At 53.2% G+C, this 11792-nt stretch overlaps 5 protein-coding genes across 5 annotated transcripts; 3 read left to right on the top strand and 2 right to left on the bottom strand.

Annotated features, from left to right (window-relative positions):
* Window positions 1-786: 786 nt before the first annotated feature.
* On the bottom strand, window positions 787-2226 carry AYO21_11802 (hypothetical protein; the record flags this gene model as incomplete). Its single annotated transcript, XM_022661685.1, has 2 exons — window positions 787-1115; window positions 1182-2226. 2 exons carry the CDS (start codon window positions 2224-2226, stop codon window positions 787-789), a joined length of 1374 nt encoding a protein of 457 aa, XP_022506008.1.
* Window positions 2227-4079: 1853 nt separating this feature from the next.
* Window positions 4080-5455, top strand: AYO21_11803 (hypothetical protein; the record flags this gene model as incomplete). The annotated part of the gene is made up of 6 exons (XM_022661686.1): window positions 4080-4202; window positions 4255-4289; window positions 4339-4412; window positions 4462-4680; window positions 4735-5075; window positions 5129-5455. The coding sequence occupies 6 exons, from the start codon at window positions 4080-4082 to the stop codon at window positions 5453-5455; spliced, it is 1119 nt and encodes a 372-aa protein (XP_022506009.1).
* Window positions 5456-7760: 2305 nt separating this feature from the next.
* Window positions 7761-9257, top strand: AYO21_11804 (hypothetical protein; the record flags this gene model as incomplete). Its single annotated transcript, XM_022661687.1, has 3 exons — window positions 7761-8025; window positions 8100-8417; window positions 8488-9257. 3 exons carry the CDS (start codon window positions 7761-7763, stop codon window positions 9255-9257), a joined length of 1353 nt encoding a protein of 450 aa, XP_022506010.1.
* Window positions 9258-9321: 64 nt separating this feature from the next.
* On the bottom strand, window positions 9322-9837 carry AYO21_11805 (hypothetical protein; the record flags this gene model as incomplete). Its single annotated transcript, XM_022661688.1, has 1 exon — window positions 9322-9837. One exon carries the CDS (start codon window positions 9835-9837, stop codon window positions 9322-9324), a length of 516 nt encoding a protein of 171 aa, XP_022506011.1.
* Window positions 9838-10145: 308 nt separating this feature from the next.
* On the top strand, window positions 10146-11501 carry AYO21_11806 (hypothetical protein; the record flags this gene model as incomplete). Its single annotated transcript, XM_022661689.1, has 1 exon — window positions 10146-11501. One exon carries the CDS (start codon window positions 10146-10148, stop codon window positions 11499-11501), a length of 1356 nt encoding a protein of 451 aa, XP_022506012.1.
* Between the last annotated feature and the right edge of the window lie 291 nt (window positions 11502-11792).

Raw genomic sequence — 11792 nt, forward strand, 5'->3', positions numbered from 1 at the left:
CAACATGTTTACCCACGCGTTGTTGTGGAGTCTAGGGCACGGGCTGGGATGTGATGATGCGAAGGCAGATAGAAACATGATACCCCCCCTTGTTTGCTAATGTCTTTTGTTGTATTCGAGAGAGCTGTCGAGAGTCAAGACTCAACACACGAGCAGAAGACAATTTTCTAGTTGTCTGCGGAGTATGTCAGCATCGAGTACGAGGTTCCTCGTAGTAAAAAAAATCTGTTCCGTTCTATTAGTATGGAGGGAATGATCAATATTAACCGACGGCATACCGTTTTTGGACGTTGCCTGCTCGCTTTTTCGCCCCATGATATTATGCCTCCCTGCGTACCTGGTCCATTAAATTCAGCCCAGCTTCAGATTCAGCTTCGTCAGGGATAAAGTAACCAGTTCTGGGGTCGAGGATACTAGGTGTGACGGAACGTATCAGATTGAATCTATGGTAGATACAGTCGTGATAGTAGTATAGAGACAACGGGAGAGCGAAGGAGAGAGACACAACCACGAGAGGACGAGAAATGGAGAGTGGAAAATAGATAAGATACCCACGGACACGGACACATACAGAGAGATGATGGGGAGAGAGATGTCAAAATGTTCATAATGTGCTTTAACTTTCATTCTATACACAGAGGGCCAGACCTAGACCTAGACCCAGACCAAGACTTATACTCCTATACCATATACTGAAACCTCACGGGCGTACACAGGTGTACTTGTACACAGGCACACAGGCATAGGTTCGGTCCAAGTAGCGGTACAGTACAGACAAGAGCTGGCTTAAAACCGGGCCTGGACTCTGCTGGGCACGTCCTGGACGGCCCAGTCGGAAAATTGCTTCTGGCTGACTGTCCGGCGGACCTGTTCGGTCGTGAAGCCCTTGGCCTCGGTGGCCGGGTTGTATCCCAGGCCGGTGAGGCGGGCGACTTCTTGGTCTGAGACGGGAGTGGTTTGCTTGCCGTCGGCGCGCTTGTAGACGGTCACGACGACGGCGCCGCCAAGACCCAGGTTGTGCTGCAGGCAGTATTTGGTGTCCTTGACCAAGCGGTTGTTGGCCCAGCCACGCAGGTGCCACACCAACTCGGCGCATTGGGCGAGGCCGGTGGCTCCTATAATTCAAGATTGTTAGCCACTTTTACAAGATCAAATGATGGAAGAGGGATAGGAGAACGTACCGAGAGGGTGACCCTTGGAAATGAGACCTCCCGAGGGGTTAATGACATATTTGCCACCATATGTGATGTCGCCGCTCCTCACCAGCTCGTGTGCCTTGCCCTTGGGAGAGAGGCCAAGAGCATCAATCACGCACATCTCGTTGGCGCTGAAGCAGTCGTGGACCTCGACAACTTGGACGTCGTTGGGGGTAATGCCCGCCTGCTCGAGCGCACGTTTACCGGCAATCACTGACATTTGATAGCCGACGAGGTCAATGCTGGAGCGGCTGAAGAGGTCTGGCGAGTCGGTGGCCATCGCCTGGCCAGCGATCAGGACGGCCTGAGACTTGAGGTGAGGTCGCTTATCGAGGAAGTCCTGCGAGACAACAACCGCCGCGGCGGCACCGTCCGAGGTCGGGCAGCATTGGAGTTTTGTAAGGGGCTCGAAGATCATGGGAGACTTGAGGATTTGTTCCAGGGTGTATTCATCCTTGAACTGGGAGTATGGGTTCCTCTTGCTGTGCTCGTGGTTGATGCGGGCGATCTCGGCAAAGTCCTCTGCCTTTGCGCCGTACTTCTCCATATACTCTCGGCCGGCGTTGCCAAAGAGTTGAGCAGCGCCTGGGGCATTGGTAACTCCACGCGTGGCTTTCATCATCTCGTTGCTGGTGCCGGTAGGGTTCACGCGGTCTTGGAAGTACGTTTGTAGACTGCCGGGGGACATTTTTTCGAAACCGACAACCAGGACGCAGTCGGCTGCGCCGTAGGCAATAGCTTGTCTGGCCATATTCAAACCCGTCGAGCCCGTTGAGCAGTTATTATTAACATTGTATATGGGGATCGAGGTCATGCCGAATTGGTAGAAGACGCGCTGGCCGCAGGTGGAATCGCCATAGCAGTAGCATGCAACACCTTGGTCGACCTCGTCGTAGTTGATTTGAGCATCCAGCATGGCTTTGATGCCGGCCTCGAATCCAAGCTCATGGTAGTCTACCTTGCCGCGCGGCTTGATGAACTTGGTCATGCCGACGCCTAGCACGTAGGCGGGAGCTGGTTGGCGAGGCATTGTGTCTGGTGGCGTGTGAGGAGGTGGAGTTGGTACTCGAGGGGAACGATCGCAAAGGTTAGGTGAACAATTTGCGTGTGAACAACACAACTGGATAACTCGGGGGGAAACCAGAAGGAGGGAGGGAAAGGAGATAATGAGTGAAGATATAGACTCGATGTTTTGTGATCAAAGAAAGATCTTTCTGGTAAGCTGATACTTTATTATAGCCTCGTTTCGTCTTCGGCATTTTTTGATACAGAGACCTCGGCACTGAGGTCTTGGACCGACAGGACGCCGCAGACGCCGCATTTGGGGAGTGGGTGAGCGGGGTGCCAAGGGGGGCTTGCAGCGAGTAGGACTAGCCCACTCGGTAGAGGCCTGTGGCACCCCCAATTGCCCCCCTATTACTATTCGGACCGACCTACATACTTATCAGGTACACTTGACTCAGTACGCCAGTACGCAGGCACAGGCACCTCCTCTAGGTACTCGGTATTGTGGCACTGAAGCAGGCCGACGAGGGGCGCAGAGGGAATACCTGGTCTAGCTCCATGACTTCCCTCACTGACTCGCAACGTAGATCTACCTACTACATGTAGGTATGTAACTCCTATCGATTCCTGTCGAGCTGTGTACCTCGTACTTGTACTCCCTCTCCTGCCAATGGATCCTTGGCTCACCGTCTCTTTGTCCCTGCATCTTCTCCCCCTGTTTCCCCCGCTCTATCCATTCCACTCTTTCTTGCCCGCACAAATCCACGGGAGCCGTTCCGCTCGCAGTGCTCCATTGTCCAACAGAACCTATCCTGACACAGAGCAATGCATGGTGTGATTGGAAATGGTCAATCGACATGCGAATCATGACGGGCCGAATCATGAACCAAGCATCAACCCAAGCCCTAGGGATGCCCATCGAGTCCAATTAGGCGAGGCCTGAAGGGCATTCGACGTCACGGATTGGCTTTGGTGCTGGCGGATTGGTCGACAGACTCTTAGGAACCCCCACCTGATGCTTTGTTCCAATAGCAACCCACGGCTGGATGCATCTCATTCCTTACCCCCAAAAATGCCCACACTCGCAAGTCCACCTCTCAGTGTGCAAGCCAGACTCATTGCACATGGCATTTTCATTCTTGCTCGGCCCTTGAAGCTCTAGAACTGCTTTGTTCTCCTCTCCCTCTCTTGTGCAAACATTCGACCTCTCGACACTTGTTCTTTATTACGAGAACAGCAATCTGCCTAGTGTGAACTAGCAGCTGTTCGATCCTGGACAGTGAGGTCAAGACATTTGTCTGCCCCTCTAAGATCGCCGTCTGCACCATCGTCAGCTTCCCACAGTCGGCCCCCTGACCTCAGAGAGTTCACTTCCTGCTATACCTCTTCAATCGACAAAGGAGTCGCCTCCTGTCGGCTGTCACAGCACGCCATTTCACTGCTGAACGCTTCGGTGCCGTTTCCAGGAAGTGGTTTTGTGCTCTGACAGAAACCGTCCCCCGTCGGTCTTGTTGCGAGGGAGAAAGAGTTCGAACAACGCCAGGCCTGTGATGGAGTGTGGAACGCAGAGAGATCTTCTCAGTCACAGCGATTGAGAGATCTATCTTGCGTTCCATCGGGTCCCGCAGCCCATTGTGCGTCTCTGCGAGCAAAGAGTTGGACGCTGGTGGAAATATAAGATTGTGCTCGCCGTGCCCCCAACAGAAAAAGGTCGCACGTACGCACGCACGTCGAATTTTCTGCCCGTACTGTGGTCCGTAAACGACCATCATCGCCGGGGCGATGAATCATGCCAGCAAAACCACCGACGATTCCTCGCCCCTCACCCACGATCCAACTTCCAAATTTCCATCCAAGTCATCGCAACCACCGATAGCCATGGCTGCCCAATCCAAGCTGGATACGGGCTGGAGCTCGACTGATACTCGAATCTACTACACCAAAAAGTACAGACAGGTTCTCTCGTCCGCTCCCGCATGTGCCTTGGCCGTGGTCGCAGGGGTGAGTGGCTTGAAATTGACCTCATGGAATTCGCCATCTGACACATCTCCAGGCTCCTCTTGAGAATGTCAAAGTCCGAATGCAATCGTAAGCGAATGAAGGGAAGTCGGATTATGCCCATGTTAACAGCGAGCAGACGTCATTTCGCTCATGCTTTGGAAGCTACCAAATACACCTACCGTACCGAAGGCATTCGTGGATTTTGGGCCGGTGAGAGCGAATCCCACGGCCGAGAGGTCACAGAAACTGACTGCTTCAGGTACATTCAACCCGCTAGTCTCCATCACCTTCTCCCGAGCGCTTGGTTTCTCCATCTACCGAAAGGCAAAGTACACATTCGATGGCTGGATCGAAGCAGCTACAGGTCGATCACCTCTTCAACATGTCAATAAGCCTGGCACTTATCCTGATATCTACACCATGACGTGCTTTACTGGAGCAGGAATGGTCTCGGGTGCTGTCACAGCTGTCGCTTTGAGTAGGACTACCTTCAAAGAGGTTTGAGACTAGACAAATTCTAATGCTTTCTCAGCTCCGGTCGAACTCATCAAGAACGCGACGCAAACATCAGTTCTCATGGCCTCGCAGGTTGATCATACCTCGGCAGCACCAACCCCAGCCGGTCCCAAGAATGTCGGCCGTGTCAGCTCCTGGATGTCTATGAAGAGAATCATCGCGCGGCAGGGTCCCCTGGGCCTCTGGACTGGGTTCCGATTGCATTTGGTCCGAGATGTCATTGGTAGCGGCATCTACTTTGGGGTCTACGAGACAACGAAACAATCGCTCAACTCGTACTACGGGGCTGAGAAGGCCAACTCTGCGGGTGCGATTGCGATGGCGGGGGCTCTTTGCGGCGTCGGTGCTTGGGTTGTGGTATGCTCTCCCCAGCAGTCTGTTCATTTTCTTTCTGACGTGCTGTCTTGCAGACCTACCCGCTGGACACGATGAAGACCCGTGCTCAAAACAACCTCGTGGGCTCTTCTCTTCCTACTTCCACTGCCAATCAGAGTCTCGGTGCGGCCATCGGGTCCACCGCCAAATCCGCGGTTCATCGGTTGCCCAGCAAATGGAAGGGCGTGGAGATGATCATCTTGCGTTCGTCGCTTCAGAACATGATTCAGATGTCCTTTTTCGAGCAGGCAAAGGTGTGGATTGACAAGCTGGAGTTCTCCGACGGTAGCCGAACTCTGCCCGAGGTAGAGAGACAATTTGGGAGAGACAGCAAGATTGTCCACAAGAATGATAAATTGTGATGGGTGGGCGCCTGGACAGCACATTGACAGGATAGTGAGTCTCATTGCGGCCTGTTTTTTTGGGCCAGAAAACAACAGAATGCACGTTTGATGAGGTTGGGTCGTTCCCTGTTCCCAGTATCTTTGTCCGTTTTGTCTTTACCGTCGACCAGCTGCTCAGCTATTCGACTCAACCTGCAGTCCGCTGTTCCTATCTCCTGTCCCGCCCTCGGTGGTCGTCGTTTACTTCACATTCTGACGGGCTTGCGTGGCACGTCATAGTCACATGTCCCTTCGAGCAATGGGTCAGTGAGCAGCGTAGGATACTGACAAAGGCGCGTCACATTCTCCCTTTCTTGTTACGCACAAGACAAGACGGCATACCGACTTTGCCGTTGTGTTTGATTTATCAGATTCACCGACAACGGCACGTCACTGACGTGTTTCTTTGAATATCCACTTGTGACACTTGAGTGTTCGGTTCCTCTATAACGGACCAGCTCGCTCCAAGGCGGACACCGCAGCAGCAGCAGCAGCATCAGGCTCCCTAGGCAATGACTGAGTGAGTGAGGAGTGAGTGAGCTGACGGCACGGAGATATCGTGGAGTCAAGGAGGCCACGAGACGGCGATGGGATTGGCATGTTGTGTCGATACTCTACCAGGAAACTGCACATGTCAGCTTTCCGTTCATTATTGGAGTCTTCCCTGATGACTTTGGCGCAGTCTTGCCGGCCTTGTCTTGTCTTGTCCTGTCGCAAAGTGACATGGTGGGCTTGGTCGTCACAATAAGCACCAAGCAGGACCAAGTAGCACTGGATCTGGGATTAGGGCTTGGACCCAGCTAGACTCGGAAGGATGTACCTACATACGCACCGAGTACCGTAGTCGGTACATAAGGCAGTTTGGTATGTCCTTTGCGATTTGCTGTCCTGTCTCCTGTCTCGGAAATCGGGTGCGGTTTGGGGACAAGGTAGTTCCGAGCCCTGCTATCTATCTCCCCTGTCCCATCTACCTATGTAAGTGTGTGGGTAGATATGTCATCAGGGGTGGTGGTGGGTGTGGGCACGGATAGTACCCTCGATAGCACGTTGTACCTACATCTACCTAGCTGCTTGGGAACACGAGCATACAAACGACAATGACCGGCGTGAAGCGGCATGTACCATATCACCGATGGACTGACTATACTGGTAACTATACTGGATGTACCCTTTCTGCCTCTCCCTCCACTACTCGTCCTTTTGCGGGGGGGTCGGAGGGTTGAATTCCCCCGGATTTCCAATCACGCAGGTTAGTGCGCTGTGCATTAATCCCAATTTATCCAGCTGATGAATAATGATTGGTGACTTTGTAGTTGGGTTTTGCAGTTGTTTTCAATGGGGATTTCAATTTTTAATGCAGAAAAATCACAAGACATTGTCGACAGTAGACGCGCAAGGTTGAGAGATCTGTACCTTGTAGGTGAACCTGGTACCTGTGCCTGTGCCTGTGCCTGGTACCTAAGTTGTCTGAACCCATGTAATGTGTGTATTAGATAGATATCCAGATAGGCAAGTACTATGTACAACGTGATAGGGTGTGTAATAACGATAATTATGAAAAGCGGCTCTCGACCGAAGTAGGAATCACTGCCGAAGCGATTAGAAACCCGAACACGGCCCGAGGACTCTCGATTAGGAATTGGATAGTGGACGAAAAGAGTAATTTCTACAAAACGACCAAGGTAAAAACCAAAGAACCAAAAGACTGGATTGGATTGGATGGGTTCCACGACGGGCTGAAAAAGAGGGTCACGCTCGATTGAGGACGGAGAGAGAGAGAGAGGAGATTTTTTTCGTCCGCTTCGGCACGCGAAAGACTCGGTGGAGTCGAGTCGCTTCGAGCCGGGATCATGGCGTGATATTGTTGCGATGAACGATGGACTGGGATGGCTTGGGCATGGGAACGGCACGACTCGTTGTGCCTGGGCTGTGCTATAGTATGCAGAAGAAGCTTGTTCAACAAAGAGAGACAATTACAATTACTGGACACTGTAAAGTGACATTTGTTTTTGGTCCGTGGAGGATTCTCGAAGGCGAGTGGGGAACATTGGAGGAGAATAACAAGGACAAAGGACAAGGACAAGTACGATACGAGGTACTTGGTACTCGGTATATATATCTAACTGTGTCTCTATCTGTCTCTACATTTATCGCATTCTCTCCCATTAGCCAACCAAGTCGCAAAGCTGATTCTATCCTGAGCCGCAAAAGACAGACAGACCAGAAGACACAGAGAAAACCCAAAAACCTTTGTCTCTGTCGAAACGCAACAGCTACCACCAACATGGGTGACAGGTACCCCTCGGCCATCAAGGATGCGTCCCCCCTGGACCAACCCCTCAAGTTCGAGTTCAGTGGCCGCACGGCCCGCAACCGCTTCCTCAAGGCCGCCATGACTGAGCGTCTTTCATCGTGGGATCCCGTTCATCTGGAGAAACGAGGTGTTCCGTCCAAAGGACTCGCCGAAGTCTATCGAAGATGGGGAGAAGGGGATTTTGGCGTGATTCTGACGGGCAATATCATGGTCGACTATAAGAGTTTGGAAGCCCGTACGTCTCTCCCGACAATATCGCTTTCATGCTGTTTTGGAGGAACATCCGAGACTAACACATCTGAATTCAAGCTGGCAACCCTATCATCCCACCAGATGCCCCCTTTGAGGGACCTCGTTTCGAAGGGTTCAAGGCGATCGCGACTCAAGCCAAAGCAGCGCACGGAAACTTGATCCTGGGCCAGGTCAGCCACCCAGGCCGTCAAGTCGAAGAGAGACTCGAGTCCAATCCCGTCTCGGCCAGCGATGTTCAACTGGTCAGAAGCCTCACGGGGATGAAATTCGCCAAACCCCACGCAGCCTCGCTCGAAGAGATCAAAGACATCGTCAACCGCTTCACCCATGCCGCCGAGTATCTAGCCAAAGCTGGGTACGACGGTATCGAGCTTCGTGAGTACCCCGGAACTTGACCTGAGCTGACACTCCTCACCGATTTCCGGTGTGCTAATCGCGTCTCTAGATGGTGCTCATGGCTATCTCCTGGCCCAGTTTCTCAGTCGGACAACCAACAAGAGGACCGACCAATATGGCGGTTCTTTGCAAAACCGTGCTCGGATCATCCTCGAAATCGCCCAGTCCATTCGCCAGAAGCTGCCCGGATCGTCAGGCTTTGTGCTTGGAATCAAGGTCAACTCGGTAGAGTTCCAGGAAGACGGATTCACCCCCGAGGAAGCCAAAGAACTCTGCGTCCTGCTGGAGCAGGCCGAGTTCGATTTCGTGGAGCTCTCGGGTGGCACGTATCAGTCCCTCGCATTTGTCCATAAGAGGGAGTCGACCCGAAAGAGGGAGGCATTTTTCATCGAATTTGCTGAAATGATCGCTCCCGCGTTGAAGAAAACAAAGTCGTACATCACCGGCGGATTCAAGACCGTCGAGGGTATGGTCAACGCGTTGAAGAGTGTCGATGGTGTCGGGCTAGGTCGACCCGCGTGCCAGGAGTTTTATTTGCCCAAGGACATGTTGGCGGGCAAGGTCTCGGGTGCCCTCCATCAGAAGGTCGATCCAGATGAATTCATGCTCGGAAACGTCATTGCCGGCACCCAGATACGGCAAGTCAGCAAAGGCGAAGAGCCGATCGACATGTCGGTACAGGAGAACGTCGAGGCCTTCTTGAAAGAAATGGGGCCATGGATGCAGAAGATAGGCTCCGGGGATCTCACCAACTATGGATTCATCGACTTTGAGAACATCCAAGCAAAGCCGTTTGGAACTTCTGCAGCGGCGGCATAGTCGAGATAAGCAGGTTGGCGAGGAGCAGTGGCGGTTCCTCCTTGAGATGTGATGTGTCGATAGATCAGCTAGACCGTTGGGCCTTGGGTGTTGCTAAGGCGGAAAGGCTAGACCGCCTTAAAGATGGATTGTTTTGTGTATCAGGTCTTTCATATCTCGTTGCCTCGCTCTTTGCTTTCTCTGTTTCGTTTTCAATAACGAGGAGACTCCCAGCCACCGCGATCCCGATACACGTCACGGCCATGAGGGTCACACCGCCCGTGTTGGGCCTGAACTTGCCCTCTTGTATATGGCGCAGGGTGGAGAAGTAGCGTATCGTTCCGTGCCCGACGCAGAGGCTCCCGCTCGCGACAAGGACTCCTGCAGCGATCTTGGTCCTCGAGTCGGACAGGTGAAGTAATGTCGGCGACAGAGCCGCGAGGGCTTCCACTTTCTCGAGAGCAACTCCCAAAGCAATGAAACCGAGGCCAGTTCGGGCCCATGCGAGGAAGGTTCTCTCGGAGGCAAGGAGATCGCGAGCCACAGAACCTGTGTTGGCAATAGGGTCCACCCTGAAATACCGTGTCAGTCGCGACAGCATCTCTGATCAGAATTCCCAGACTTCTGTGATACGCATCTCAATCAACCCGACTTGCGAACGATGACCGAGTCCCTCACACCGTACGAGGTACAACTCCGGCTTACAGCGCATGCTTATCGGAGACGAGGCTGTGGAAATTTTTGGAAAAGGGAAAGTGCGCCGAATGCGCCAGCGAAGTTCAGTGACACCCAGGACACCCCACCACTGCACACGGACTCCCTCTTCTATCCCACAAGGTAAGTAGAGTATTTGACATTGCAGATGACGTTGCTCCCCGCTGAGATATCTTTAAGCCCTAGTATCGAACCATGTCACTTTTAACCAGCCTCGACGACGACGATGACTACGTTGCCAAACTCCTCGTCGAGGATGCCCGGAAGAGTTCGCTGCGGTATGCTTCCCAGGGCATGTCTGCCTTGCTACCCAAAAGACCTGCGGGTTCCGCGCCGAAACCGAACACTCGCTTTCTGAAAACACTGGTCCGTGAAGCCGACAGTCACAATGCCAAATTGAAAGAGAAGGAGGAACTAGAGGCGAGGATCCGTCTACAGAACATTAGAGATGCGGAGCGAGACGCTAGAAAACATAGGCGACGGGAGCGGGATGATGGGGAACATTATGAAAGGGACCGGAAGAGACGGCGAACGAGTGATGCTCGTGATGACGAGAGGGAAGCCCAGAGAGACAAACGAGACGACCCTCGAGTGTCTGCACACAGCAGGAACCCGGAGCGGCAAAGGGAACGAGACGAAAAGAAAAGGCGGCGGCGCAAACACCAGCATGGAAACGGCGACTCCGACGAGTTCCATGAGTATAAACAGTCTCGACATAATGACTCTCCACGGCGAAGAAGATCTCGTTCACGATCCAGGTCCAGAAGCAGGGAAAGGAGACCAGGGGAGACACGCAAAAGGCACAGACAACCAGACAGTGAACGCAGATCTCGTCAGCATTCTCCGCCCAGCGACATGGAGCTATCAGGATCAAAGGATACACGCCGTCGTGCTCGTGCCTCCTCGTCATCTTCAACCTCTTCTGACCCTCTCGCTCCGCTCATTGGTCCACACCCAATACCGACCGATGACCAGCGTCTCCGGCGCCGTGGCCGAGGATTCAATCACCACAACCACACATCTCACCAGTCCCGTTCCAACATCGACGCCCACTTTTCCCCGACATACGACCCCTCCACACACGACGCGGCCCTCGACTCGGACGAACGAAACCCAGAGGACCAATCAGGCGACCCCGACGACGAATGGACATCGGCACTCTCTGCGCTTCGAGACCGGAGAGCCTGGCGCGCGAAGCAGGCCGAGCGCATGAAAGACGCCGGGTTCACCGCCGAGGAGATTGCACGGTGGGAGAAGTCGGCCTCTACGTCTCGTGGCCTGCTAGCCAACGACGACGACGACGGTGACGTCCGCGATGTCAAGTGGCGCAAGCGAGGCGAGGAGCGTGAATGGGACATTGGCAAGGAGAGAAGCCCCGAGACAGATCCCGATCCCGAGCCCACTCCCGTCGTCGACACTAGACCTGCGCGCAACCATAGACGGGGCGACGTGCAGAACGGAGAGGGCAAGAAGACACGACCAGATGTCGATGCCGCGTGGCGCAGACCCGAGAGCGCCCTCCTGAGGCAGTTCAAGAGTGCTCTCCGTTGAGGGCGTCTCTTCCAACTTACTTTTTATCTTTTTCACACACACACACACACACACACACACACACACACACACACACACACACACACACACAAACAAACAGTCTAAAGAGAACCACACACACTTTAACAAACCCTGCTTAATACAAAAGAGGCAAGGGGATGAGGACATATTTAGGTAATTCGTATTTGAAAAGAGAGGGGAGAGAGAGAAGAGAGGTAGTTTGTCAATCTATGATTATACAACACATCTCGCAAACCACAAGACTAGCAAAAGGAGAACAGTACGTCTGTT

The sequence above is a fragment of the Fonsecaea monophora genome (genome assembly GCF_001642475.1).
Source record: "Fonsecaea monophora strain CBS 269.37 chromosome Unknown Scaff184, whole genome shotgun sequence".
NCBI classification, from domain to species: domain Eukaryota; kingdom Fungi; phylum Ascomycota; class Eurotiomycetes; order Chaetothyriales; family Herpotrichiellaceae; genus Fonsecaea; species Fonsecaea monophora.